At 40.4% G+C, this 11,704-nt stretch overlaps 2 protein-coding genes across 2 annotated transcripts; both read left to right on the top strand.

Annotated features, from left to right (window-relative positions):
* The first annotated feature begins 5,533 nt into the window (after window positions 1-5,533).
* Window positions 5,534-7,032, top strand: LOC127534709 (GTPase IMAP family member 4-like). The gene has a single exon (XM_051950609.1). The coding sequence runs from the start codon at window positions 5,591-5,593 to the stop codon at window positions 6,353-6,355; it is 765 nt and encodes a 254-aa protein (XP_051806569.1). The 5' UTR covers window positions 5,534-5,590; the 3' UTR covers window positions 6,356-7,032.
* A 1,543-nt stretch (window positions 7,033-8,575) lies between these two features.
* On the top strand, window positions 8,576-10,161 carry LOC110972074 (GTPase IMAP family member 4-like). Its single transcript, XM_051951098.1, has 3 exons — window positions 8,576-9,398; window positions 9,501-9,604; window positions 10,146-10,161. The coding sequence occupies exons 1-3, from the start codon at window positions 8,592-8,594 to the stop codon at window positions 10,159-10,161; spliced, it is 927 nt and encodes a 308-aa protein (XP_051807058.1). The 5' UTR covers window positions 8,576-8,591.
* Window positions 10,162-11,704: the final 1,543 nt, after the last annotated feature.

Raw genomic sequence — 11,704 nt, 5'->3', positions numbered from 1 at the left:
AACTTCACAGCTGTTTTCATTTCTCTAGGTTTTAATGAACGGAACTCACCTGTGGACAGTCACTGCTTCCTTCTGAGTTCGAGTTCAAGAATGAAATGAGGACCAACCCAGTGATCAGAGTGTTGGTTTAATGTTTAACTCACTGGTATCACATGTTCAGTTAACTGTAGAGATGCTGAACTACAACATATGAACTGGATCCTTCATGGAGGAGCAGTGAGTTTTACAAAAACGATCTGAACTGAAGCTCAGTTACACTTGAGAATATCTCCGGAGTTCCAGGTCCTTGAAGTCCATGGAGGCGGGTGCAGATTTATCACTTTATAAACGGACCTTGCTTCTGACGTCCACCCAGGCGTAGTCATACCGCAGCATCCTGTGAAGATTCTGATTCTCATCTGGGTGGAGATAAGCTGAATGTTCCTCAGCCTCGTCTGATTAAGTGAACTCATAATTTCCTGTCACCATTCATTTCTTTAATGGCGTCTGCAGTTAGCATGGAGGGAGAAATGTTGGTGTAGTCGTTGTTCTCCCCTAACAACTTTGAAACATGTTTCTTTGTTCCTGCCTTCACATTGTCTTCTTGTTCTTTAAATAATTCCAACACCTCTAGCTCATGCTTTGGCTTCTTTTGCCTTTTTAAAGATTTTTCATTACATAAGCACTTCCATTTCCATGAAAGCATTTCTATCACATGTACCCTCCTGTAGCCATGAAGTATCTGCATTTTTGAGTACACTGTTTCCCAAAAGTTTGTTCTCCCAGAAAAAAAAAAAAGATGAAAGACTGAATATACAATATAATCAATAATTCAATAATCAGTATTTACCCCTTTCACTTTGATCAGTCTTTCATGGAACGTAGAGGCTCTAGAGTATGAAAGGTTCTATCCTCCCCTACTAGAGTTGAGCTGTTTCATGGTGATCAGTTGTGGACTCGTAAAGATATTTAGGATTCCCCAAATGTTCTCAATCGGGTTGAAGTCAGGGGAGTTTGGGTTCCATTCCTCCTTAAAGCAAAGTCGAAGCTCAGAACACAACTGCAGAATCATAAAGGCTCCATCTATATAAATACCAATTCTGAATGTCTGTTGAACATTTTTAATTCAGCTGCAGAATTAAGCGAAAGAGTTCAAGTATCTCTGGATCTTGTTCACAAGTGATGGGAAAATGGAGCAAGAGATGGACAGTGGAGTGGTGCGGGAGCTGAGGCGCAAGACAAAGCTCTCAATTTACCATCCATCGACGTCACCTATGGCCATGAGCTCTGAGAAGTGACTGAAAGAACAAGATTACAGATACAAGCGGCTGAAATGAGCTTCCTCTGTAGAATGGCTGTCTCAGTCTTACTGATAAGGTGAGGAGCTCAGACATCCGGAGGAAGCTCGGAGTCTAGCCGGTGGTCCTTTGCGTCGAAAGGAGCTAGTTGAGGTGGTTTGGCCATCTGACTCTGATGCCTCCAGGGAGACTTCCTTTGGAGGTTTTCCGAACACGTCCGCCTGGGAGGAGACCCCGGGGTAGACCCAGAAGTCACTGAAGGGATTATGTATCTTGTCTGGCCTGGGAACGCCTCGGGATCCCCCAGGATGAGCTGGAAAGCGTCGCTGAGGGGAGGGACGTCTGGAACGACCTGCTTCGCCTGCTGCCTCTGCAACCCGGCCCCGGATAAGTGGAGAAAGATGGATGGATGGATAAATACAGAACTGGCCCAAACAGGAAGTAGTACCTTTTGTAAACTGTTGTTGGTATAATATTGTGCATTGACAGTGGTACTTTGAGGCACAATGTGCAGCTCTGAGAGACTTGAAGTGGTTAAAGTTTGGAGAAAGAAAGGAACCCAAATCCCCCCAAAATATGTCAATAATCTGCATATTGATGCACTAAAGTATCAACAATCCAGATACTAATGCACTAACATATCAATCTGGACATTATTGCACTTACGTATCAATAATCTATATGTTAATGCACTTAAGTATCAATAATCTGGATATGAATGCACTACAGTATCAAAAATATAAATTAATGTATTAAAGTATCAATAGTCAGGATATTAATGTAGTAAAGCATCAATAATCTGCATATTCAAACACAATCCAACCAGCAGCAGCAGATCATCAGTTTGCTGATTCTCCACTAGATGGAGCCACGGAACCAGAAGCTGCTGGAAACAAACCAACAAAGTCCTGACAGTCTCTAATTACACTCCACATCAACAGGTGTTCTGCCTCTATTTAAAGTCTCTGCGATATTAAAAATAAAACACATGCAGCAGGACTTGTTTACTGTCGGCTGCTTCCTACTTTCACTCTGAGCTGTGAACGAGTCACAGCAGAAAAGTTTTTCTGACGAACCAGAAGCTTTAAATGCAACAGAAGTGAATTTTCAGCAGTTTCCAGACACGAATTTATTCGGATCGATGGGTGGGTATCGGCTCTTCATAGATTCTGATTATTGGAGCAGTTTAGTGACAGAAACCACCTTTTTTCAGACGCTTTAACTCCAGATTCTCAGAGTTCTGCTAGTTTCTCAGAGACTCTCACAAACTTCCAACTAGTTGTAATGTGAAGAATAAAGTCTGTTGCTGCTTCCTGTTACTATAACACTCTGAATATATCTGTCTGCCTCTACTGTATATCTATATCTACACATATCTATATCTGTATTTATAGAAAATCAGTGATAGCATTTCTTCAGACCAATGTTGTCCATCTTTTTACAGAATATTTAAATTAGTCATGTAAATTTATATCTGATGAAACATTATAGGTCCCAAGCCTTAATATTTTAACTTGAAAATGTGTATTTATATAGTAAGGTCTGCTGTTTCTGTGACTATTTAAACTAGTCAGGTCATTTTTCATTTTGTAGAACGTTGTAGGGCCTTAACATTTAAATGAGTCAGTTAATGTCTGTAATAAACCTAGCTTTGTCTTGACATTAATATTTCAAAATACAAACTACAAATTAGCATTCTAAATAATGTTGTAGCGTGTTAATCTTAATATTTAAATTAGTTCTATGAGTTTGGTGAATAATATTGTAACATGTTCGTATTTAAATTAGTCAGTGAAATATATATAATGTTTTAAGTTGTAAACTGTTAAACTTAATATTTATATTAGTCAGGTAAAGATAGGTAATAAATCGTAGAGTCTTAGCCTTAATATTTAAATTAGTCTAATGTGTGGATAATAATCCTCACTGTCAGGTTTGGTCAGTACTTGGACTGCTTTTTTTATGTATCTTTTAGTTCTGCCTTTCTTTGAGCTCAGACATAAATCTGTGGACATTAATGTCTCCTATAGAGTCCAAACTGACTGCTGCTTAATCAGTTTATTCAGTGTTTTAAACCCAGAATGAACGTTTTCAGTTAATTTGCAGAATTTTTGTATGAAAGTAAGAGAATGATTGTGAAAATCCCAACCAGTGTGGTCATTTTGTTTCACCCTAATTAACTGTATATTCCATATGATCAGATCTGTATGCAGATGAGTGAGATAAAAAGATGGATTTGTTCTATTTCTGCTCTTTCAGGCTGCTGAAGCCGGCAGTTGGTCTCCAGGATATTTAGTCTGAAGTGACAGAAACATGACGGAGGTTGCAGAACCTGCATGTCTTTCTGAATTGACAGTTCCAGATGTGCAGCCACTAAAACGAAGCAGCAGCTTTGAATTTCTGCCACCTTTCAGTAAGTTTAACTGAGTCTGTTGAACACAGCAGTCAGTCATTTTAAGTTCAGAAAATATAATTATTCAACCAACAACCTATACCGATTTGGAGGAATTAGCTTTTCCTCTACACTTAATGAAAAGTCTGAATGGTCTGAAATTGTCAGGCATCTTAATATAAAGGAAATCCTGAACTCAAAGTGAAGAAATGCCAACTTCATGAAGTTACCTCAACTTGAACATAGTTTTTATTCATCTAATGCAGAAATTTGACTTCTTAGATTCATCTCAACATGCGCCTGCCCTCTCTTCCACTCTAACAAAAAAGATTTGGACTCAACAAAAAAATAAAGAAACAAATTAAAGAAACAGTTCGCATCATTATTTTTGACCTCAACTTCTGATGAAATTATGTTCAACCAGCAAACAGCACTGAGTTTCAGGAATTAGATTTTCCTCTACAATCAGCACAAATCTTTAGGCTGATCACTCACAAAATAAAATTCCTCCAAATAATTCTTCCACGCTACTTAACTACATTTATGTTGTTTGGACCTCATCAGCACAAAACGAACACAAGCTTTTAAACTGCCAAATTCCAGTGTCTAGAGTGTAAAAGAGGGGACTGATCCTGATCTCACAGGGAAGAAAAAATAGGTTTCAAATCAATTTTATTAAATGAAGCTGTGTAGTTTTAGTATCACACTCTATCGACCCATTTCAAGTGGAAGAAACGTCACATGACACGTTAAATGCACCTTTCTATGTAAACGTACATCGAGTCTGAAGAGGAAAACGTTCTGACACTTATGCTGAGTCATTGTTTCTCAAATAGAGGGGGGTTGGGGGGGGGCAGGAGCATGACGAGGAGCGCACAAGCTACTGGGAGGAAAAGGTCCATCTATGTAGAACTAATTACCTGAACTATTGTTTTAATGTTGGCCTGTTTTTTATGGTGCATAAACTGCACTGGCTGTTTGGACCTGGAAGTATGGACTCCTGAAAACGGGAGAACACATCATAAATGTGCAATTGGAACACCGGCGTACTTGATCACATCACTACCTCGGTTCATCTACTCCAGTTATTTTTTACCAGGGGCATGAAACATACGGCCCACGGGCCCAAACTATCCCACCAGATGGTCCATTTGGCCTGCAGGATGACTTCACACAGAGTAAAAATTACAGAGAAGACATTAACTGCAAATTTGTAGAACTGTAAAATTATAATAATGTCTAGACCTTGACAAGTTGTTTGGATCAAAAAGTAAAATACTAGATTGTAGAGCTCCAGGTACCTGAGACTGAATGTTTTGTACATGTAGATGCTAAACCAATACCTGAAGTACTTCATCAGGATTTAAATAGTTGATGTGCCGACAAACTTTACTGTCTGATGAAGAGAGCCGAGACCAATGCTTGCGGTTCCAAAAATCTATGTTTTATTACTTCCAACAATTGTAATCCAACAGTTTTAATCGAAAACAAACAATTCACTGTTACCGGCTTTTTCAGTGGCTTCTTCGGCGGTCAAAACTGTTTTTCCTTCAGGGTGGAACACCTGCGCGGACAAAGATTGGTTCCATTTATAATATAACAAGCTCATTGGCTCTTACAGTGCCTTTGTAGATGAACTGTGATCTGGAAGTTGTAATGGGAAAATGATCAACTGAGGCATAATACTGTTGAAATTGAACTTGTTTTTCTTAAGAACTGACAGAAAAAATTTAAGAACCACTGTGCTCTGTTATGTTTTAGTTTTTGTCAAGCCGACTAACACAAAGACAGTTTGGTTATGACGAACTTGCTTTGTGGTACAGCTGTTTGGTGATTGACTGACTCAAATTTGAAACCATAGATTCTCTCTGATGGTTAAAAAAGCTGTTTTTTCAGATTTGTGTATATTTGTCTCATATAAATGTCAACTAAGCTGACCAGAACTTTTCCTGTTTCAGTGTCTGAGCTGAGGGTTGTTCTGCTGGGAGGCAGCTGGTCCAACAGAAGTTCATTAGGAAACTTCATACTGGGAGAGACTGCTTTCAGGAAAACATCAGAGTCTTTTCTGAGAGTCAGTGAACCATTCAGAGACAAAACAGTAGCCGTCATCAACACCCCAGATCTGCTGTTTACTACCGACGACAACCTGACAGAGTTTATACGAAGATGTGAAAGAGAATCTGATCCTGGACCTCATGTGTTCCTGCTGGTTGTACAGCCTGAAGACTTCACTGAGGAGCATGGATGGAGGCTACAAACAGTCCTTGACCAATACAGCGACCGATCATTTGATCATTCACTGCTGCTGATATTAACGCCCAGAGAGGAGAGTCCAGGTTGGATGGAGAAACACATGGAAAACGCTCCCTTAAAAGGCCTGATCAGAAAATGTAGATACAGATACTTGATGATGAAGAACCTTGACCATGAAGAGCTGCTGACACGCTTTGGTCAGATTTCAAAAGAAAACAACGGAGAACATGTGAGCTATGAAGCATTTGAGGAGCCAACAGCTACTTTAGAAGGTCGTTATCAAAGCCTGAAACAAACGAAACCACCAACAAGTTCTATCACAGCTGCTGTTAAAGCTGCTGGTAAGTACAGAAACTCTTCTGACAAGAAAGCTAGAACTCGCAATATACATATAAATCCTCATTATATCAAATTAAAACAATCTGCAAATTAACGATGTGATTTTTTTTACAGGGCTGCATGAACAAATCGTTCCTCAACTCTCTTCATCTCAGAGTGAGTAGTTTCATCACAAAGTTACTTTAACTGCTTTTCAATACTTAATCATGGTCAATTTAATTTGGCTTTGTTGACAAGAATTTGAACTTTAATTTCAAAATGAAAATATTGTCCTACAAAGTAGGGTTAAGAGTCCCTCAGCCAAGGTTTGAGTGCAGCTTCCCTGCAAGACCACTGACAGAACGACCTCCTTATGGGCTCCATTAGACACCCTTTTCTTCTCCCAATACAAGAAAACCAGAGTATCGAACAAATTAAGAAATCTTCATCCTCAATTAAAAGGTCTGCTGGTTCCATTCTTTGGCAAATTTGTGCTCTCAAGTGGTGCTCAGGTAAGAACCCAGGTGCAGATATCCAGGCGCATGCACCTGATATGGTGTGGTAACAAAAACAACTTTAAAACAGCTTACTGAAAGAGAGACAAAGCCTGGCCAACAAGCAAAGGGTGGCTGTAGTGTGCAGGTGAATAAAGACAGATAAAGATGGAAGGAATTATTCCAATAGACAGAATCTAAAAGCACAGCCTTAACTGATGACATCAAAACCCTTCGCTCAGGGGATCATTATGATATCTAGATTAGATTAAATCCTCATTGATCCCACAGCAGGGAACTTTACAACAACCATAAAAATATTTTGTTCATTCTTATGTTGTTGTACATTAAATAACTGTCAATACTTGAAAATTTAAAGCAGCTGTAGAAAAGACAAAACTATTTGGGGGGGAAATTTCAGAGCAAGTTGGTGTCACAGATGACAAAAGAGATTATTTTAACATTCTAAAAAGTATCTGAAGTAATTTTGTGAACAAATAGTATTTACACTTATTGTATCAGTGTCACATCATAAGTTGCTAACAGCTGCACTGTGAGAGTAAACCCTCTAAACTGTAAACAGAGATACTAATTGCTACTTTTTAACAGATCTTTAAAAAAAATGATTTGACATTGATTCCCAAAAATGAATATGATGGAATGTCATGAAAATGTTCTTACTGCATCTTGGAAGACTATTTTGATTTGTGTTTGTTTACTTTTGTTATTCCAGCACATGAACTCAGGATTGTGTTGATTGGAAAACATGACGACAAAAAGGCAGCACTGGGAAACATCATTGTTGGGAAGAAAGAGTTTTATGTCTCAAGATTCTCTGAAGGAAAACAGTGTGTAGCTGCTCATGGAACGTGGAACATGAAGCCTTTAACGGTAGTGAAAACTCCAGACGTCTTCAGTCTGTCTGTAAACAAAATGAGAAAGGAGATGAAGAAATGTGTGGATCTCTGTTCTCCTGGACCAAATGTTCTGCTGCTGTTAGTGAAATCTGAAGGTTTCACTGAAGAAAACAGAAAAACTCTGAAGTTCATCCTGAGTCTGTTTGGTGAAGACGCCTTCAAACACTCCATGGTCATCATGACTCAGAACGAAGACAAACAGAATCAGTCGGTGGAAAAACTCCTCCAAGACTGCAGACAAAAGCAGCACAGCATCAATCTTGATAAAAAGAATCCTTCAGGTCATGAAGTACAAGAGTTAATGCAGAAAATGGAAACTATAGTGAGTGACCTCAGGGGAAGATATCTGATACTAACTGAAGAGGATCAGACAGTGTTGAACCTGGTCCTGTGTGGTAGAAGAGGAGCTGGGAAGACTTCAGCAGTCAACGCTATTCTGGGACAAAGAAAGTTTGGTGGACCTGAAGACTCATCAGAGTGTGTTAAAACCCAGGGAGAGGTGTGTGGACGTCGGGTTTCCCTGCTGGAGCTGCCTGCCTTGTATGGAAAACCTCAGGAGGCAGTGATGGAGGAATCATTCAGGTGTATCTCCCTCTGTGATCCTGAGGGCGTCCATGCCTTCATCCTGGTCCTACCTGTGGGTCCCCTCACTGATGAAGACAAGGGAGAGTTAGAGACCATCCAGAACACATTCAGCTCTAAAGTCACAGACTTCACCCTGATTCTGTTCACTGTGGAGTCAGATCCTACAGCTCCAGATGTTGTTGACTTTATCAGACAGAACAGAGACATCCAAGAGCTCTGTCAGAGCTGTGGAGGAAGATCTGTTGTTGTCAACATGAAGGACAAGCAGCAGATCCCAGAGCTGCTGGATCAAGTGGACAAGATGACAGATGAAGGATCCAGATGTTTCACTAAGGACATGTTCACTGAGGCTCTGATGAAGAAGGTTGTCGAGCAGATAAACATTAATGCAGGACTTAAAGGTGAACTGCTGGAAGTCAGAAAGACAAGTCAGATGGGAGCCGATCATGCAAATCAGAGCAGAGAGAGTCTCAGGATGGTTCTTGTTGGGAAGACTGGCAGTGGAAAGAGTTCTTCAGGAAACACCATTCTGGGAAGAAAAGAGTTCATCGCCAAATCCAGTCAAATTTCAGTCACCAAACGTTGTCAGAAGTCAGTGGGTGAAGTGGACGAACGTCCTGTTGTCGTGGTCGACACTCCTGGACTGTTTGACACAACGTTGTCTAATGATGAAGTAACTGAAGAGATGGTGAAATGCATCAGTCTTCTGTCTCCAGGACCACATGTCTTCCTGCTGGTGGTGCAGATCGGCAGATTCACACCAGAGGAGAAGGAAACATTAAAATTCATCAAAGAAGGTTTTGGAAAGAACTCGGAAAAGTTCACTATCATTCTTTTCACAAGAGGAGATTCACTAAAACATGAGAATCAGTCCATTGAAGATTACATTCAAACAGAATGTGATGATTCCTTTCAGACGCTGATCTCTGACTGTGGAGGAAGATACCACGTGTTCAATAACTATGATAAACAAAACCGAACACAAGTCAGTGAGCTGATAACAAAGATCGACACCATGGTGAAGGAAAATGGAGGAAGCTGCTTCACCAACGAGATGCTGCAAGAAGCTGAAGCAGCAATCCAGAAAGAAATGAAGAAAATCTTGAAGGAGAAGGAAGAAGAGATGAAGGAGCTGGGAAGAAAACATGAGGAAGAAATTAAAGCCATGAAAACAAGAATAGAAGAACAGAGGACAAAAATTGAAGAGGAAAGGAAACTGAGAGCAAAACTACTTGATGAAATGGAGGAAAACATCAACAAGGAGCGTGAGCTGAGAAAGAAAGAAGAAGAAATCCGAGAAGAAGAAAAACGGAAACGAGAATCAGAGGAAGAAATACACAGACAGAACCTAAAAAAGGAACTTGAAATGTTGGACAAACGGATTCAATCAGACCAAGAAGAAAAGAAAAGCATTGACAGAAAGCTGGAAGAAACCAGAGATGAGATGAGAAAGAAACAAGAAGCCTGGGAGGAAGAACGAAGAGAGTGGTGGAAGAAACAGAAACAAGAAGATGAAGAGAGACGACAGGAGGAGAAAAGAAAAATAGAAGAACTTGAGGAGAAGTTCAAGCAGAAACAAGATGAATATGAAAAGAAAAGAAAAGAAGATCAAATCAGGAGAGAAAAGGAGGAGAGGAAACATAAAGAATTAGAAGAAAGCTACAAAACGGACCTAAATAATATGAAAAAGACGTACGAAGAGAAAGCCAGAGAGAAAGCTGAAGAGTTTAATGAGTTTAAATTGAAACACATGGAAACCTATGAAGCTCTGAAGGAACAGCATGCTGAACAAATGAAAGACAAAGATCAGAAGTACGACCTGCTAACAGCACTTGTAGCCCACAATGAAATACTAGAGAGACAAAAACATCACAGACAATTCAAGGACTTTGTGAAAATTGTGTCCAAGAAGCCAGGAAATCTGAGAAAGATCAGCGACTTACTGGAAAGACAAGAGGAGGAGTTGAAAAAAGTGGAAAACGACACGGAAAAGGGAAATCTGCAGAAAAAACATGAAGAAGAAATCAGTGATTTGATAGATGAACTTCTGAAGGAAGGAGGAGAGAGTTGGTGGCAGGCTTTCAAGGATTTTCTTCCATCAAAAAAATGAGGACAGCAGCTTTCTTAACATGTATCACAGCTTAGGGATCCCAGGTAGCTACCATTAACATGTGTTCAATGAGTCTCCTCAGTCAGGAGATGATCACTCTGCTATGAATCTCAACATGGAAGGATGGACTCAGGTGTTTCTAAGATCATCTTAATGCACTCATGGTCTGCATCTGTGACGGATGAAAGAGTTATTGATCACTGCAGTCATTTTCCTCGTCATAATTATCAGGGCCCTCATTTATAAAACATTGCGTAGGATCCATACTAAAGTTTGCGTCCGCCGAAAATCCGAAATGGGCGTATGTCCTTCGCCCCTGATTTATAAAACTGTGCGTAAGCACAGCTGCACGCAATTTCCCCTTTATAAATCACATACCAGCTGGAAGATTGCGCAGGTGGATCCACCTCACATTCCGCCCACAACACACCCACATTTTACCATGAATGGTCAATGCAAAGTAACTCATGAATGTATCTGTATATAAATAAGCTGCTGATCCATGCCGGCCTGCAGTCTTTTCCCTACACTGAGCGTGGTTGTGGTGTGAAGCATGTGTGCCTGTGTGCCTGTACAGGGCTGATTAATGGTTGGACGCTCATCCCATTCGGCCGCATATGGATAAATAAATAAAATAATTTACTTTTTTTTGCCTTTTTACTGTGATAGTTGCAGTGAAGAGTGACAGGAAATGGGGAGGAGAGTAGGGGGAAGACATGCATAAAAGGGTCGCGGGCAGAAATCGAAGCCGGGCCACTGCGTCAGAGACCAGTCTCTGCAAATGGCTCACCTGCGTAACCTGATGAGCCATACGGGCGCCGGGTGATCAGTAAACAAAACTATTTAATGAAGACCAGCGCACCGGCCCAATGAAATAACGTTCAATCCGCCCCTGTTGATATATGAACATAGTTCTGCAAATACAGTCGTAGGCCGAATGGCGCACTATATGAACATCTACAACAATGAGGGTTTATGATTATCTGGCTCTACAAGTCTAATATGTGATAACAATAAAGGTTTGAGATCAATCTGGTTTCAATTCACCACTTCACCCTCCGGCACTGCCGTTCCCTCTGTCTCCAAAATGCGCTTAAACAAGCATCAAAGTTGGAGCACCGGTGCGCACATTCTCACGGCAAGTTTGTTTTTAGAAATCACAACGTACACAGCGTACGCCACTTTCTACACAAAGTTTGTGATTTACGCCACTTTCTAGCCCGGTTTTGTGCGTAAGCAAGCATTGAGCATCAAGGTTGGCGCACCGCGCGCACATTCTCACGGCAAATTTGTTTTTCTAAATCCCAACCTTTGTGTAGAAAGTGGTGTACGCCACTTTCTAGCCCTGTTTTGTGCAT

Source organism: Acanthochromis polyacanthus, chromosome 7, assembly GCF_021347895.1.
Source record: "Acanthochromis polyacanthus isolate Apoly-LR-REF ecotype Palm Island chromosome 7, KAUST_Apoly_ChrSc, whole genome shotgun sequence".
Classification (NCBI taxonomy): domain Eukaryota; kingdom Metazoa; phylum Chordata; class Actinopteri; family Pomacentridae; genus Acanthochromis; species Acanthochromis polyacanthus.
Note: the sequence above shows the minus strand (reverse complement) of the source record. Positions and strands in the feature narration are given on the sequence as shown.

What these genes read in the sequence shown, in the direction of transcription:
- LOC127534709 (XM_051950609.1), top strand. Translation starts at nt 5,591, where the DNA reads ATGTCAACTAAGCTGACCAGAACTTTTCCTGTTTCAGTGTCTGAGCTG.
- LOC110972074 (XM_051951098.1), top strand. Translation starts at nt 8,592, where the DNA reads ATGAAGAAGGTTGTCGAGCAGATAAACATTAATGCAGGACTTAAAGGT. An exon ending in AACATGAGGAAGAAATTAAA is followed by an intron (nt 9,399 to 9,500) that starts GCCATGAAAACA and finishes ATCAACAAGGAG; the next exon opens with CGTGAGCTGAGAAAGAAAGA.